We start from the raw sequence: 17,760 nt of genomic DNA on the forward strand, positions 1-17,760 counted from the left end.
ATACTTACAAACGTTCTAGAAATCAGGTTGTCCTACCATAAACCTTGGTTTTTAGTGTAAGGTTGTCTTTAGAACTCAGTTTGTATCAACCTCTCAATACTTGTGCATTTAAGGTTGCTTATAATTGTGCTATCTATTTATCTTTATAATTTCACATTTATTTTTTAATTTGGCATAGTCCTATTCCCCCCTCCTCTAGGACTTTAAGCTTGGCCTTTTTAGAACTCACCGAGTCAACATGGCCGTGACCAACCAACGACACTTTCCCTCACTGGGAGGACCTGATCTGGACCTAGACTCAGCTCACACCCGTTGTTTTAAAGCACGACTCGGTCTGGCTCGACTTGAACTCGGAATGGGACCGAGACCGATTGGTGCGGCACAATGGCGTCCTCCCACAACTCTCCCTTTCTCTTGCTCTTCTACCTCTCTCTCTCTCTCTCTCTCTCTCTCTCTTGAGCCTTACTTCACGTCTAAACGTGGCCTGGATGAACCTAGACTCGGACAGACTCGGTGTGGTGCGGCTTATCTCCAAACGAGGAAGAAATCTTGGGCGTTAATGGCAAATCTCGACCCGGTGCTTGTTCCTCAAGATGGAGCTTCTGGGCGATGCAAACATGCCTATGGGAGTTCGGGGAATGGTCGGAGTGAAGCTCCAAGGAGGTTTTTCAGATCAGATCGATTGGAGGAAGAAACGGTTGTTTTTCGAGTGCGGCTGCAGAAATGGAGGGTGTGGTCCTGTTGCTCGATCCACTTCCTTTTATTCACTTACCCTAACGTTCTAGAACCTTCAGATCTGATCTTGTAGAAACTGCTTTCAAATACGGCCGGTAATGCAAATACCGGCCGTGGTTTTGCTCTTTCAAGAGAGAAAGCCCTAGGTCGGAGGGTTTGGATTCTCCCAGGTGGAGGGATGAGATCAAAGGATTTCCACGCACGCGGATTGTTAGCTCACGAGGAAACGGAATTTCCATTTTTGATAACTTCCAACCAACGCACTCCATTTGCACTTGATGTTGTGTACATGCACGTGTGCATGGACTCGCACAGATGGAGTGGTTTCGGTCGTGTGAGAACGCTCTACCCGATGGATGGTTTGGATCTTAGAGGTGGGCCTTGATTTGTGGGCCACAATCAAAATCTCAAGCAGTTATTCGTCCGTTGGTGAAAAAGGAAGGACGAAGATTTCCTTTTTCAAAAATTCATTGGGTCAGAGCAGGTCTGACTAGGTCTGTTGCCCCATGCAATGCTGGTGCACAACCCTTGATGCACATGCGTGGTTGAAATGGGCCCCACGGTGATTTTTTTAAGAAATCCACTCCGTCCATGATGCTCCATGGCTTAACTGGGCCATCTTGACCAGAGATGTGGCAGATCCAATGCTTAGGTGAGCCATACTAACCGAATTACGGTCTTTAGGTGTCGATTACATCGATCCGAATCTGACCATCAAAGGTCAGAAGATCATAATGGGTCATTTGCATGATCAAGACTTGTTACTATCCAATAATAATATTAATTTTATTTCATTTTATTATTATTACATGTGTATATATATATATATATATATAGTCATGTTGTGGTCCCACTCTGTAGGTTATTAGGACTATCCATCTCATGATTTTATATTATTAAATATTTAACTATTATTGTTATTATAATTACCTATACATTGTTATTTATTTATCGTTGTTATTATTATTATTATTATTATACCTATATGTAAGATGTGGGGCTACTCGTCGTGCGTCATTTAGCTACATAAAAATATTAGGGTTACTTTGCATTAAAGTGAGCTACGTCACGTGAATCTCTAATTACCAAATCACGATTTACTGAGCATTCAAACAATCCAATGATTGGATTGACTATCATTTAATTATTAATAACCCTTGGGATCCAAAAGAATGTCTAAGTGTGATATGAGAGTTGGATATGAAACCAGAAAATCTGATATGTGTTTTCTAATGATAGATTGCCCTACGGGACGTTATAAACCTGATGAACAATGGGTCTTTGGATTTAGATCTTTCAATCAATGATGAATGGTTTAATTGGTCTATCAAAGTAATTAGATCCCAAAATAGATGTCTCAGAAGTTATGATGGACTATTTTAAAAATAATCAAATGGATAGTTTGATATGTGAATGGGAATTACTTTCAACAGTCATATTTATATTAGAATGAGGGTGAACATTTAAATAAGCTAGGTTAGTGTCATACTAAGTTGGGTGACACGCTAACACCCAAGTACTGAAAAGCACGGGGTGTTACATCTAGGTCCTTCATGGGTAACTTCTACGCTAGACAGATTGGGCAAGAGCGAATCAGCATAAGTGCTATTCACAACTCCTTGTTTCTATTTTTTTTTTTTTTTTTTTGGGTTTCTTCATCTTCTCCTTTTGGAGATTAAGTCGTGACTGGATGGGCCATCATCCGGACGACTTGAATCTCGCAGTGGCACAGATGTTCACAACCTAAGATTACTGTTTTGAATGAGGAAGATGATCCCCTCTTCAATGGCCGATCACTCCCCATTCTATGTTTCTTTAGGTTGTCTCTTCTAGGTGGTTCGGATTTGTCGAGGGGAGCTTGGGATATCTTGGAAATGAAGGTCTAGATTGCTCCCGATGGCGGGTCTAACGAAAACACGCAACGACTGTTTTCCTCACGTTGCTCGTGGTCTGGCTTCATATCATTGGAGATCTTGAAATTGTGGAAATCCTTCCAGCCTCCCAATGTTTTAGTTGTCGTTGGGTCTCTCTCTATGAAGGTTGAAGGGTTCGGATCACGTTAGAACTGTCGATCCCCAAAGTTTTGGTGAGAGAAGTTCCCGCGGTCATGGCTTGTTCGGGTTTTTTCACAACGAGTAGAGTGCCATTTTTGGTTTGGTTGCTAATTCGGTGTGGACCACTTATGATTTTATTTTGGGAGATCCACTCCGTTCATTTATTTTGTAGAGTCATGTTAGCCCAGGGGCCAAAATATAAGGTGGATCCTAGTTTTGGATGGACCACACGATCAATTAGGGTGCGGGACATTGCTCACCACTTACAATTTCTACTCTCGCTTACGTGGGTTGTTCAAAATAGGTGGGGTCCAATTATGATGACTTTACGGAGATCTGTGCCTCTCACCGGGGTTGCAAGGATGTGTTGGGCCATGGGCCTAAATATGAGTAGATCCGAGCCCTAAGTGGACCGCATGATTGGTCGCAGCGCGGGACGACGCTCACCGCTAAGATGACTTAAGTTGGTTGTCATGCATGATATTAACTATATTTACAAATTTGACATCCAATTCTCTACTAACTTTCGACGTTCATTGTGTAGGGACGCACCATCCAATTACCTTGAAATTAGGCGGGCATTCCTCATTTTTCGTGATCTTTCCATTAGTGAAGTTTGGACTTTGATCACTTATAGACGACCAAGATACCTTTTTAATGGGCTATACCGCCTCGAGGTCTAAATAAATGCTTCCATACCTCTAATAGAGAAGTTAGTCGGTAGTTGTGGTATATACCTTACGATCTTTGAACTGGGTAGTTTATTCTAATATTTGGACAACCGGTTTGGCAAATCCAAATAGGATGGACGGTTAGATGACATGCTAAAAATATGAAAACTTTGATGGTTGGTACTCTAACCCTATATATAGGTGGATGTACACTCAGTTTCATAAACGGAAGAACATAAGGTGGGTTTCTAGAGTGATCAAAGGTAGAACACGGTACCATTAGATTCAAGTGACTTTTTCATTAGTGTAAGTTCCTCAGACTGTAGTTCTGATGGTAGATTAAGCATATTTGTAGGTGGTGAACATGATGAACGGATCAAAATCTGGATATTCTGTATATAATAAGGGAGTGATTGGTTGTTTATATATGTGTGTGTATGTGTGTGTGGGAAATGGTACTATTAGGTTGACCTCATAGGAACTTCCCATGAGGTCGAGCTATGTGAGCCTCACTATGATGTGAGTCGAACATCTATCCCATTAGTTAGATGCATCATTATTTGGTGGGCCATGGGCTTAAAAATCAAGTCAATCTAAGACTTGGGTGGGCCATACCACATACAACAATTGAGAGGAGTTACCCTCCCATTAAAACATTCCTAATCATTTATTGGACCCTCCGAGGTGTGGTTCACAAATCCAAATTATGTATTGTGTGTGTCCCACTTGGATGAGGGGTCAGACTAAGTTTCAACCGCACGCAAAACTTAGGTGAGCCACACCAAGTACTTTCATATGTTTTAGGCATATCTTCATATGGTTTTAGATGGTATGGCTCACTTGAGTTCCATATACCGCTGATCTTTGAGATACCCCATAATCTAAAGGGGAACCATCAAATGCATGGTATTGATGTTCGACACACATCATGGTGGGGCCTACACAGCTAGACCTCATGGGAAGTTCCCCTGAGGTCGACCTTATAGTACCATTTCCCATATAGATAGATAGACTTTGCATGAAATATTAATGTTGGTGCTAGCAATCTTGGCCCAAGTTGGCTAGAATAGATCCCCACATATTGATATATTGCGACTTGAACCATTAGAGTGTGCCCTTTTTAATGACCCAAACTAATTGGTAATATAATGGTCTTGTGATGGACAGGGGATGCTGAAAAATTCTTAGATTGAAAATTTTTAATCCTTTATTTATTCAAAGGTCATGAAGACCATCCATGTTCAAAGAAAAAAAGTCAAATGGCCCAGGGGGTTGAAATATTTTAGTCTAAAAGTTTTTATCTTCTTACTCTCCCATCCAATCAAGGTCTATCATATAATTAGTCTAGATCATTGAAAAATGAACCTAAATTAAAGTTAGGATGTATTCTATATAAATAGGTGTGGATGTATTAAAGTAAATCTTACCTAGTCCATGGCACCTAAAAAAGTTCACTAATTAAGTATATCTAAAGATTCAAATAACGATTTAACACTTTGATAACTTAATTTAATCTCAATGCATGATTTGATGAATCATGTCAGACCGGTAGACTAAAAAGTGGAGTTGAGGGAGTAGTAGAGATTGATGTTATCAGCGATCGACCGACTGAAAGGAGTTTGGTTATAAATTATTTGAGTAAATGAGCAAGGAATGCATTGGACCAAGTCAAATTGTCGAGCATGTAAATTCGGACAGTGCTGTTCGATCCCGGCCTTAACATTTTTGCCAGTATCAGTTGTACCACCATATGGAAGATCCCTATAAACAAGATAACTTTCCCATGCGAGATGCATATGAGATACCTCTTGATCGTTCTCTTAGTAGTAGCAGCCAGTGAACCAGGCAGGGCCGTATTCTCCGCTGTGAAACAGAATGAACGACCGATTCCATTTGCCTTTATCCAAAGAAAAAAATAAATTACTTATATATACAGGGTGCTAAAGCAAGTTTTCGACCTTAAGCAAGTGTCTCAGCCAGATGGACGTTCTCATTTGTAACTTGCAAAGCATTCACGTAGAGTAAATGTCGGCAGATCTAGATTAATAGGAAAATCGTATGCTCTTCGTAATAGATCGGTTGACTATGCTTGTGGTACGTCTGCATGAAGTGAGAATAAGCCTTGCCAGCTTTATTTATGAACCATTTGGGTTCCTTTTGAGTGAAATTGGGGAAGATAGGCTCATCGAAGGGAAGGAGTTAGGTTAGGGTTGAATTGTCCAAGATAGTCGGACTCATGTGGCCACAACCAAAGAAAAATGTGTTGGTAGAAGAGCTCCAGAATGTTGAAGCTGTAGTAAGAAGAGCGAGATCTGATATATAATCATGGATGGATAGCTTGATGTATTCATAGATGCCTGAATGCCTCCATGTTACCTCATATCGAGAAGAGACACGAGCGAACTAGGCATCTCATTTTGGTAACAGTCTCGACCACGACCGGGGATTCTTCAAAGCATTAGCAGGCTCGAGGATGGATCCATAATGGATCAATAGAGTTTCACCCAAGCAGATGGGAAACAGAGAATCCATCACGCTAACCTTGTTGGCATATGTTACAAGAGAAAATGCTAGACCCATCCAGTAGTAATCTCCAATGGGAGTTTTAAAGACTATATTGCTAGAATACTTTTCGGAGAGAGCGCCCATCACGGTACTAGATCATCTTGCTAGAATAATGGAGATGAAGATGATGAGGCAACCATTGCTCGAGGATGAGAGTAATACGAAATCAGAATATTTTGGGAAGAAAAGGAAAGCATGGGATGAAAGAATGTAAGAATGATGCTTATATCAGTCGAGGTGATGGAGCATATATTAGGGCATCATTGTTATTTGTTAGAAATGATGTAAGAACACGTGTCGTAATAGGGTTCAGCTCTTGCTTTGAAATATGGTAGTTATCACTGATGTGTTGCGATGAATCGGCCGAAGACAGTTATCGGGATGTCGCCACGTGCAGACAATTAATATAACATTAATTGGGGGGTCGCACGTCGCTTTCACCTTTTTCTGAAGGTGAAACGACGTAGGGGCAATGTTCATCCCTATTGTCGCCATTTCTCGTGGGAACTAATTAAATCAAGTTACGTGCGATTTGGATCGATCCGCGTGGTGTATTTGAAGATCCGCAAAGATATATAGAGAGGATCATGTTGACGATATAGCTAAAACGCATCAGATGACGTTATAACGTTGTAAGCGGTCGATGAAGGAGTGATCTTTCTAGAAGCAGTTATAAGATAGGTGGCAAGAATAGGAGTAGAGTAGGCCATGAAGTGTTGAACGATTATGGCAACTGTCAGAATGTGTGAAGAATATGAATGATCAGGGTAAAGGTATAAATAGGAGAGGAATGCAAGAGAAAGATTTGGTCTCATACCAACCCCAATCAAACCCAAATATTATCTTTTAATTACCAGTCCTTTTTACATTTTGAAGTGTAAATCACTTTACTCTATCTGAAAAGTCAATTACATTTGTTAGTATAATCCTTTACTTTCTGCTTGTTTATGGTCCGTAGTGTAATCCATAGCATTAATTAAGTAGATGGTAATCTTAGTTACAATTTGAGTCCAAGCTCATACATTGGATTCAATTCCGCATTAAGAGAGGTGTTTCATAGCTGTCCTTCACAACTGATGGTAAGAATCCCTTTCTCACAGCTATTTTATATATGTGGAAAAGTCTTTTAGTACAGAAGGCAAAGGTGTAACCCATCATCAGAGGATGAACCCTATCCTTTGAATATTGCTTGACCATGTTTACACATTGAGCAAGCCATTGAATAAGGAGCCAATCTCATCGGACCTTGATCATATATTGGGTATCTTCTTATCTCGATGCTTAGGGTCATAGCTGTTTGGTTCAAACAAAATTCAATACTTGCATGGGTCCTTACCCTTGCTCGTGTGGTAGACTGCCAGGAAACTCCCAGTCATCGAGTACCCATAGGTGGTGAAATTCCACCAGCATGAGTGTGTGGGGTGTGCGTGCGTGTGTAAAAAAAATTAATTCAATACTTGCACACCTGCATACCCACGAACACACCTAGGGAGTTTCCCGATGGTAATTGACACAAATATCAACTTGATCGAGAACTTTTGCGGCTCATGAGGAGTCTTTAATGGTCTATCACCACTGTTTTGTGGTATAGTCCCGTCAGAGTTGGATCTCCTTCACTTTTTAGGATCATGCCTCAAAATGAGCCGTCAAAATAGATGGTCGGCATGGATTTAATATTCATACATCACATTGAGCGCCCCCCTTCCCCGCCCGCTAGTGTTCTCTGTGAGCCCCACCGTTATGTATGTATTTCATCCATTCCGTTCACCACACAACAGGAAAACAAAAGTAATTGGATATCCACCACATTTAAATGCTCCTACGGCCCACAGTACTTTTTATTTGACATCCAATATGTTGATTAGGTCATGCCGACCCAGATGAAGGGAAAAAACAAATATTAGCGATCCAAAACTTTTATAACCCCTAAAAAGTTTTTAATGGTCCACGTTCATTCAACACTGTTTCATGTAACGTGGTCTACTTGAGATTGGGATATACCTCATTTTTGGTCTCATACCATAAAATGATCTAGAAAAATAGATGAACAGCATGGATGAAATACAAACATCATGGTGAGGCCCACAGAGCACCGACCATCCGCCAATCCGTTTCCCACCCACGCAATCCCCCGTGCCGTGGAAGCGGATTGCGTACTGAGTAACCCAGTACCGTTAGCGTACTGAGTGAACTCTGTGGATCCTACCATCATTCATGCATTTTATCCGCTCAGTCCATCCATTTTACCATATAATTTTAGGGCTGTTTCCTAAATATGAAGGATATCCAAAGCTCAAGCGGACTACACCACAGGAAACAGTTTGAATTGATCATCTGCCATTGAAAAGTTCTTGGGGCCACAGAAATTTTAAATTAACTTGATATTTGTGTTTTTCCTTCATTCATGTCTGCAGTCTGTAATGATCTTATGAACAGGTTAGATGACAAATAAATATCAATGTGTGCCTTACCAATGTTTCAACGTGGAAATCAGTACTTTCATTATACAACTGGGATAATAAAGCATGGAAGAGGATTGGGTGATGTACCACACACCACCGACCTGGCTGATGTGTTGACATCACCAAGTTTTGTGGATCCTATCATGAGGTATGTGTTATATCCCAACTGTCCTTCCATTCGGTGAGCTAGTCATAAGACTTCAGGAAAAAAAAATATAGATCCAATGATCAAGCGGACCACACTGAACAAAATAGTGGGTGATTGAACGTCTACCATTGAAGCCCTATTGGATGTCACGGAAGTTTTGGATAATATGATTTTTTTCCTGTTCATCGAGGTCTTTGTGACCATATGAATAGATTGGATGGAAAATAAACGTTATGACGGACCCTATGAATGTTTTAACGGTGAGAATCATTATCCTACTTCTATTTATGGTGTGGTCCACTTAAGTGCTGGATATGAATAATTTTTGATATCATCCTCTATAATGATCTCGAAAAATGGATGAACAGTGTGGATATAATAAATACATCATTTTGAGTACCATATAACTTTGATCTCCACACCAGCCAGATCGGTGGTTGGTGGTACACCAGCCGATCCGCTTCCAGCAAGCATTGATTGGCCTGTTTTATAGTCCATGTACGCCCTATCTGCAATCCCACCTTCCCTGCTAAACCGACGCACCCTTCCATAACGTGCGCACCCCATGGTGACTCCCAAGAAACCCCACGTCGCGATCTTCGCATTCCCCTTCGGTGGCCACGCCGCCCCTCTCCTCTCCCTCTCCCGCCAGCTCGCCACTAACGCCGCAGACGCCAGCTTCTCCTTCTTCTGCACTCCCAAATCCAACGGCTTTCTTTCGTCGATCGCCACCGCATCCGGACCCTTACCCAATCTCAAGTTCTACGACGTGTCGGACGGTCTGCTCGGTAATCTGCCGGAAGAGGTAGAGCTGTTCATGAAAGCGACGCCTGGGAATTTCGCAAATGCGTTGGAGGGTGTGGTGAAGGAGATGGGAGAGGTTACCTGCTTGCTAACTGATTCGTTTCTGTGGTTCGCGGGACATATGGCGGAGGAGAGAGACGTGCCGTGGGTTACGTTCTGGGTAAGCGGAGCTCGGAGTCTCGCGGCACATTTTTACACTGAGCTCTTCCGGAAAAAGATAGGGACCGGACCTGATGGTAATAGATCAGTTTCTAACATTCTTCCTTGTTTCTGTGTACGAGGACAGTTATCTTGGTGGAAGCGGATTGGCTGGTGTACCATACACCACCCATCTCGCTGGTGCAAAGACGAGTTATATGGGTCCCACAATGATGTATTTATTATATCCACACAGTTCATGCATTTGGCGAGATCATTTTAGAGCGTCAGACCAAAAATGATTGGTATACAAAGCTCAGGTGAGCCACACCATAAATATCAGTGGGACGACCGTTAAAACAATCGTAGGCCCACATAATGTTTATTTTCCATCAAATCTCTTTATAAGGTCACACAGAAATGGATGGAGAGGAAAAACAAATATCATATTAGCCCAAAATTTCTGTGACCCCAAAAGGGTTTCAATGGTAGACGTTCAATCCCCTATTGCTTTTTGTAATGTGGTTCAATTAATATTTCGATCTTTGGATCAAGCCTAACGGCGAGCTTGCCAAATGGAAGGACGGTTTCGATAAAACACATACCTCATGATGGGACCTACAGAACTTGGTGTTGTCATCACATTAGCCTGATCAGTGGTGTGTGGTACACTGGCCAATCCGTGAAGTCCGCGAGAAATCCACCCCGTTCTTCCGTTTTGAGAGATCATTTTAAGATACGGTCGCATGACTCGTTGATTCAAGTGGGCACTGGAAATAGTATATAGAATAATACTCGCCCTCCAAATTGTTTCCATTATGGTATGAATTACGAATGGATATGATTTATGGCAAACACTTGGAATCTAAGGATTGAAGTGGATTTCAATAATTATCATGTGGCTCTCTGAAAATAAAGGGTAAACATTAATCTCTTAACTGTTTCTTTTGATGTGAGCCATTACATTCACGGGCCGGTCTAAATTTTTGTCTATGACCTAACATGGTATATCTAATGCTCAAAGTGGATCACATACAAATCATGAAGGGCATGTCAAAATCAATAGCAGCCTCCCATGTAATTTCTTTCACTTTTTATAAATACTGTCTTCACATTGTGATGTTTATGCGAGATCTACTCTAATCATTATATGTACTGTCCCAATTTAGACCAGAGTAAAAAAACATCAGGCTAACTTGAGACTTAAGTGGACCATACAAAGATCCTAACTAGATAGATCCACACAAAGAAATTCCTTACTTAGCAGTTGTTTGTGAAATTTCCGTTTCTTACTTAACTTGCTGGCAGTGTTGGCGACACGGCATGAGGAGCCCCTAGACTTCGTCCCGGGCTTCTTTGTGCTGCGAGTAGGCGACCTGCCCGAGGGAGTTGTCTTCGGTGACCTAGATTCCTTCTTCCCACGCCTCCTCCACCGCATGGGTGAGGAGTCGGCACGTGCAACGGCTGTGGTCCTCAAGACCTTTGATGGCTTGGATTCCACAATCCTAACCGATCTCAGGTCCAAGTTCCGCAGCTGCCTTGCAGTGGGCCCACTCAACCTCATCTCCCCACTCCTGTCAGAGGATTCTCACGCTTGCCTCACATGGCTCGATCGCTTCGCCCATAACCCTGCTTCCATAGCTTACGTTGGCTTTGGCACGGTGATGAGGCTCACGCCCGCTCAAGTAGCGGCACTAGCCGAGGGTCTGGAGTCGAGTGGGGTCCCCTTCATATGGTCCTTGAAAGCGAGGGAAGGTTTGCCAGCTGGATTCTTAGAGCAGACAGCTGGGAGGGGTCTCGTTGTCCCGTGGGCCCCGCAATCAATGGTGCTGGGCCACGTGGCTGTGGGGGTGCACGTGACGCACGGTGGGTGGAATTCAGTGATGGAGAGCATTGCGGGAACGGTGCCGATGATCTGTTACCCGACTCTCGCCGACCAAAAGCTGAATACTCGGTTGGTGTCTCACGCGTGGCGGATCGGGGTGGAGGTGGATGGTGGGGTGTTGACGAGGGATGGGGTGGTGAGATCTATCGAGCTGGTGCTGAGGAAAGATGAAGGGAGGGTAATGAGAGAGAGGGCTTGTAAGCTGAGAGAGTTGGGTAAGGAATCTGTTGAAAATGGGAGTTCGGTGGAAAATTTCACCAAGCTTTTGGGAATACTAGTCCCTGGCGGTTGAAAGGCTTTTTTTTCTTCCCTTTTAATATATGAAAATTAGGGTCATTTGCGCTATCCTTGTGTAATTCAATAAGACCTTTTTAAATAAGAGCTGCACTAAAAAGAATTTTCTTCTTCTTCGTCTTCTTCTTCTTCTTTTTCTTCCGGCGCAAGATAGGGACTGGACCTAATGGTAATCGATCAGATTCCAGCTCTTTCTTTTTCTCCTTATTTTTGGCTACCAGGACCGTTATATTGGTGGGCCACCCTATTGGTGGCTGTGATTTGATAACTCTTTGCCATCCAGATGGAAGCGGATTGGCTGGTGTACCACAGACCACCAATATGGCTGGTGTGTTGACGTAACCAAGTTTTGTGGGTCCAATCATTAGTTAATTGTTATATCCAAACCGTCCATCCATTTGTCGAGCTTCTGGTAATGCTTCGGCAGAAAAATAAAACAGATCCAAATATAAAGTGGACCACACTACAAAACGTAGTGGTGGATTGAACATCTACCATTTAAACCATTTTGGGGTCACAGAAGTTTTGGATCAATATGATATTTGTTTTTCTTCTTCATACATGTATGTGTGACCTTATGAACAGGTTAGATGAAAAATAAATGCTATGATGAGCCCTACAAAGGTTTTAATGGTGAGAATCATTGTAACCCACTGCTATTTGTGGTGTGGTCCAATTTAACTTCGGATATGACTCATTTTTGTAATTTAAAATGATCTCGCCAAATGGATGAACAAAGTGCATACAGTAAATACATCATTGCGTGGGCCATGTAACTATGATCTACTTTCAACCGTTACTTAAGTGTGTGGGTTTGCATACCGAGTAAACTATGTGGGACCATTGTGATGCATGGATCTTCCATTTTTCCGTATCATTTTTTGGTCATGAGTAAAAAAAGAAAAGGAAATCCAAAGCTAAGTGGTCGATGCATTAGGGATTGATCGCCAATAGAATTTTTAAATTAAGTTACAATTTTTGTTTTCCTTTCATTTAGATTCGTGCAAACTTATGAACAGGTTGGATATAAAATAAACATCATAATGAGCTCATAAGAAAGTTTTAATAGTGGGCATCATTATTACAGGTGCATCCTATGGTGTGGTCCATCAAAACCTTGGATCTATTTTATTTTTTAGCTCGTATTATAAAATGATCGGAAAAAAATGGATGAACGGCATATATAGATTCCATACATCTTGTGATGCAATCTGCTTTCTATAATACTTTATTAAGTAAATAAATAATTAAAGCATGTTATCTTTATTGTTAGATATAAATGACATCACCCTTCAGTAAATTATTAATTGCCCATCTTTCATTTTCTGAGATAGTTGAAAAATCAGACACATCATTAATTCTATACGGTTGAGCTATCCTATCATCCATCACATCACATTGCATCAAATTATTAAAGATTTTCTCTATTTTCACTGAAAATATCTGAAATCAAACCAGCTGGACCAGAAGGTGTGGCTCATCGAAGGATAACTTCATCCAACCGTTCCAATAATGGTTTGGCCACCCATGAGGATCAAGTACATTATAAATCAGCCCTTTTGCACGAGGTGATCTTGGTACCAAAGGAAACAAATTTGACAAGTCGGATGTCACACGCACATAAAATTGGGAAGTTATTCACATGAAAGTTGGGAGGCTATTTCCAGGGATCATGGTTTCCAATGATGTGGTACACATGAATCACTTGATCACAAATGCCACTGAATTTTCACCTTTCACCTAATATGAGGTGATAACCAGGTAACATGCCTTCAGTCAAAGTAGATTTTACATAAACGTGAGCTCACTCAAGCATTGGGAACATTTGCTCCCAGTCGCACACAACCGACTGTTAATAGCCTTTTAAAAAGCTTTTTCAAAAAAAGAAAAAAAGAAAAAAGAAATTCATTAATTAGCTAGTTGTTTGCGAAATTTCCGTTTCTTATTTTACTTGCACTGACATGTGGTAGTGTTGGTGACATAGCATGATGATCCGCTAGACTTTGTCGCGGGCTTCTCCGTGCTGCGAGTAGGGGACCTGACCAAAGAAATTGTCTTCGGTGACCTAAAATCCTTCTTCTCGTGCCTCCTACACCGCATGGGTGAGGAATCGGCGCGTGCAATGGCTGTGGTCCTCAACACCTTTGATGGCTTGGATTCCACCACCCTAACCGGCCTCATGTCCAAGTTCCGTAGCTGCCTTGCGGTGGGCTCACTCAACCTCATCTCCCCACTCCTATCAGAGGATTCTCACGCTTGCCTCATGTTCACCCCTCAAGTATAGGGTCGTGATGTTGTAATAATCTCGGTAAGATTGAGATCGAATTCACAGGGACTGAAACCTGTACGTAATCAGAAAATAACCAGAACTAGAACTAGGATAAGATAAAATCTAAATCAGGCGAATATGAGGGGAATAATTGTGAATTTATTTAATTAAAACTCGTGAAATTCAAAGGTAGGGAACTAGGGTGCCAAGGATCCACTTGTCGCAATTAGGGAGATCTACGCTTGATTCAAGAAAATAACTGGATATAGAGTCCCATCTTCATATAGTTGGAAGATATTATATTAAAAATCAAATATGAACTTCCTTTTGATCTAGTTTTCAAGAGGTGAGAAGGGTGTGAATTCGGCTTAATTACATCAAAAAATCATGCCCATGAGACAAAGCAAACAACAGAAGTTAACCAATCTACAATCCATCCAAGGGAATTATAAACATTAGGAAGGGTTCCATCATCCAACCATGCCCAGGAGACAATGGTGAACAACAGGGTTCCCAAAGTCATAATCCCTATAATGTTAAGAACATGCTCAAAGCTATCGCAGATCCATTGTAATTTAAGTCACAATAAACCATTAAAAACCGAAAGCATTCCTATTAATCAAACTATAATCAAAGAGAGTTCAAGTAACATGAATTAAAGCCGTAGAACTAATCTCATCACATTACAAGCTTCACCTCTTAGCCCTAGCTAAGAGGTTTAGCCTGTCATAGACATGCTAAAAAGTCTTAAAAGCATTAAAGAAGAAAACTAAATGAGAAGCGGAAGAAAAACTCTTTGAAGATCGCCACCTCCATGCTATCTCTCTCCCTCTCCTCTTCTCTTTGATCTTTCTTCCCATGTGCACAGCCTTCACGGCTGCCCTCGATCTTTTTTCCTCACATCCAACCTTCCTATTTACAGGCTTTAGGTTGGCTGAAAGGTGCTAGAGTCGGACCAACTCTGATTCGCAACAAGGTGCGCAGTGAAAGCGAAACAGCCGCGTTTGGGAGTGATTTGGGACGTGTGATCCACCCATCCGTCCATTGTGGCTTCTTGGCTAGGGTCATGAACACCCTCTGGACATGTTGGACGGTCTAGATCATGGAAATTCATGATGGATGGGCCCCACTACAGAAAAATGGACGGACAATTTAATCTTGAATCCAAGATACGCTGATGTGTTCGGTGGGCCCATATTGATGTTTTCTGAGAAATCCACCATGTTCATTGGATTCCTAGCGAAATTTCAGTCGGAAAAGAGTGGTTTTTATTGGGTTTTGGTGCGATCCACTGTATAGAATCAATTCGTCGTTCATCATGCATTTTTCGACGATCCATGTGTGTATGTAGGTGTAGGGCCAAAAGGACACCTAGGAGAGGATTGTGCCCCCCCACCCCAAGACTCAATGAATGGTCTAGATCATCAAAATATGAGATGGGTGGGGCTCACTAGCAAAAAACGACCTCCGTGCGTAAGGACGCTGGACAGCTTCTTGTATTTTGGAGATTAGAGTTGCTCAGCGTGTGCTGACTGATTTTGTGATATTTGGTGCACGGCCAGTGCACGTGCACACATGTGGGGTCCACTGTGATGTGTATCCAATATCTGCTTCGTCCATTCGTTTCTCCGCATAATTTAAGGTGTTAAGACTGAAATTGAAGCATTTCCAGATACCAGGCGGGCCCCAAATCAGGATTTTAGGGGCTGATCTGTCCATTAGGCTACTTCCACAAGGATCTAATAACTGAAATTTGACTTGTACGGTTAATTTATAGGCATCAGGCCATTTAAGAAGTTTCGAGCCAAACAGATGGTGGGAACCCTATGATCTTGTATTCTGGATGATTTTCGGGCCCGTTTAACGTAAGTGGCCTGATTTTCTCGAATTTCTGTCGTGTAATTTCTTCGATCTCGGTCCCTTAGGGTTCGTCTCTTGCCTTAGTGACGTCTGAGCGTTAAACCCATGCTTTTAGTACCCTTTTCCAGTACAGGCTCCTAAATGCACCTTGCATCACAAACACGATTAAAGTAGGGTGTTAAACGGTATCAGGTTCGTAAAATCAGGTAAGAACTGGGGTCTAATATGCAATATTCAACCCTCAACACCTCACATAGCTCGACCGCTTTGCCCATAACCCTGCTTCCATAGCTTACGTTGGCTTTGGCATGGTGATGAGGTTCACGCCCGTTGAAGTAGCGGCACTGGCCGAGGGTCTGGAGTCGAGTGGGGCCCCCTTCATATGGTCCTTGAAAGCGAGGGAAGGTTTTCCAGCTGGATTCCTAGAGCAGACAGCTGGGAAGGGCCTCATTGTCCCGTGGGCCTTGCAATCAATGGTGCTGGGCCACGTGGCTATGGGGGTGCACGTGACGCACGATGGGTGGAACTCAATGATGGAGAGCATTGCGGGAACGGTGCCGATGATCTGTTACCCGACTCTTGCGGACTATAAGCTGAATAATCGGTTGGTGTCTCACGCGTGGCGGATTGGGGTGGAGGTGGATGGTGGGGTGTTGACGAGGGATGAGGTGGTGAACTCCATCGAGCTGGTGCTGAGGAAGGATGAAGGGAGGGTAATGAGAGAGAGGGCTTGTAAGTTGAGAGAGTTGGGTAAGGAATCTGTTGGAAATGGGAGTTCGGTGGAAATTTTCAATAAGTTGTTGGGAATACTTCTAGTCCCTGGCGGTTGAAAGGCTTTTTTTTTTTCCTTCCTTCTTAATATATGAAAGGGAAATTGACCGTACTTGCCTCGAAGTTTGGGAAAATTACCTAGAAAGCTAGGTCATTCCATATATCCTTAGAAGGGCCTTCTGATATCTTTTGGAGGTTGTTTCAAACGAAAATGCTCTTGTCCTTGTTTTAGTAGTTGTACGATTTTCTAGGAAATAAGAAGTTACGTCGTATTTAATGCCAGGAAAGTGATGTGTATGGAACCTTTTTTTTGCGCATGGGCAAGGACCAAACTAGTGGGGCCCACATTGATGTTTATGTATAATCCATGTCGTCCATCCTTTTTGTCGTGTCATTTTAGGGTTAGGGCCCAAATATCAGCCTTAGCCAGAGCTCGTGTGGGCCACATAATAGAAAATAATGGTGACAATGAAACCCACTGTTGAAACTTTCCAGGCTCACTATGATGCTTGTTAAAAGTGCACATTGCCCAAGTCAGGACTTTTTGGGCCCACGATGATCAGACCAACAAGGTGGACGGAACGGATCACCTCATTGTTGCCCTTAGGCTATTGTACCAACGGCCATCCATTCATTTGGTAGTAAAGGAAGTGAACATGTAACAACCGCGACCCATATAACGTGCAAACCAAGACTCATAAGAACTACGACCCATATAACATGAGAACCACAACCCATATAACATGCAAACCACGACCCATGAGAACTACGACCCATATAACATGAGAACCACAACCCATGACAACTGCGACCCTTACCGCATTACAACCACGACCCTTACTGCATTACAACCACGACCCGGGTGTGGGTCGTGGTTGCCATGAGGTAAGGGTCGTGGTTGTCATGAGGTAAGGTTTGTGGTTGTCATGCTATACGGGTCGAAGTCTTCATTTTATGGGCCTTGGCAAGGACTATCTAGTGGGGCCTACATTGATGTATGTGAATAATCCATGCCACCCATCCTTTTTATTGTGTCATTTTAGGGTTAGGTGGATGGATTAGATCACCCCATGTCAGGATTTTTTGGGCCCACGATGAGCTGGC

At 42.4% G+C, this 17,760-nt stretch overlaps 2 protein-coding genes across 2 annotated transcripts; both read left to right on the forward strand.

Annotated features, from left to right (window-relative positions):
• The first annotated feature begins 9,165 nt into the window (after positions 1–9,165).
• Positions 9,166–11,871, forward strand: LOC131256770 (anthocyanidin 3-O-glucosyltransferase 7-like). Its single transcript, XM_058257811.1, has 2 exons — positions 9,166–9,675; positions 10,886–11,871. The coding sequence occupies exons 1-2, from the start codon at positions 9,201–9,203 to the stop codon at positions 11,752–11,754; spliced, it is 1,344 nt and encodes a 447-aa protein (XP_058113794.1). The 5' UTR covers positions 9,166–9,200; the 3' UTR covers positions 11,755–11,871.
• Positions 11,872–13,398: 1,527 nt separating this feature from the next.
• LOC131256332 (anthocyanidin 3-O-glucosyltransferase 7-like) lies at positions 13,399–16,715 on the forward strand. Its single transcript, XM_058257284.1, has 4 exons — positions 13,399–13,446; positions 13,741–14,021; positions 15,462–15,465; positions 16,143–16,715. Exons 1-4 carry the CDS (start codon positions 13,399–13,401, stop codon positions 16,713–16,715), a joined length of 906 nt encoding a protein of 301 aa, XP_058113267.1.
• The last annotated feature ends 1,045 nt before the right edge of the window (positions 16,716–17,760 follow it).

Source organism: Magnolia sinica, chromosome 9 (genome assembly GCF_029962835.1).
Source record: "Magnolia sinica isolate HGM2019 chromosome 9, MsV1, whole genome shotgun sequence".
Lineage (NCBI taxonomy): Eukaryota > Viridiplantae > Streptophyta > Magnoliopsida > Magnoliales > Magnoliaceae > Magnolia > Magnolia sinica.

Coding starts and splice junctions, on each gene's coding strand:
- LOC131256770 (XM_058257811.1), top strand. CDS start 9,201: ATGGTGACTCCCAAGAAACCCCACGTCGCGATCTTCGCATTCCCCTTC. Junction 9,676..10,885: donor GATAGGGACCGGACCTGATG/GTAATAGATCAG, acceptor ACTTGCTGGCAG/TGTTGGCGACACGGCATGAG.
- LOC131256332 (XM_058257284.1), top strand. CDS start 13,399: ATGAAAGTTGGGAGGCTATTTCCAGGGATCATGGTTTCCAATGATGTG. Junction 13,447..13,740: donor TCATGGTTTCCAATGATGTG/GTACACATGAAT, acceptor TTGGTGACATAG/CATGATGATCCGCTAGACTT.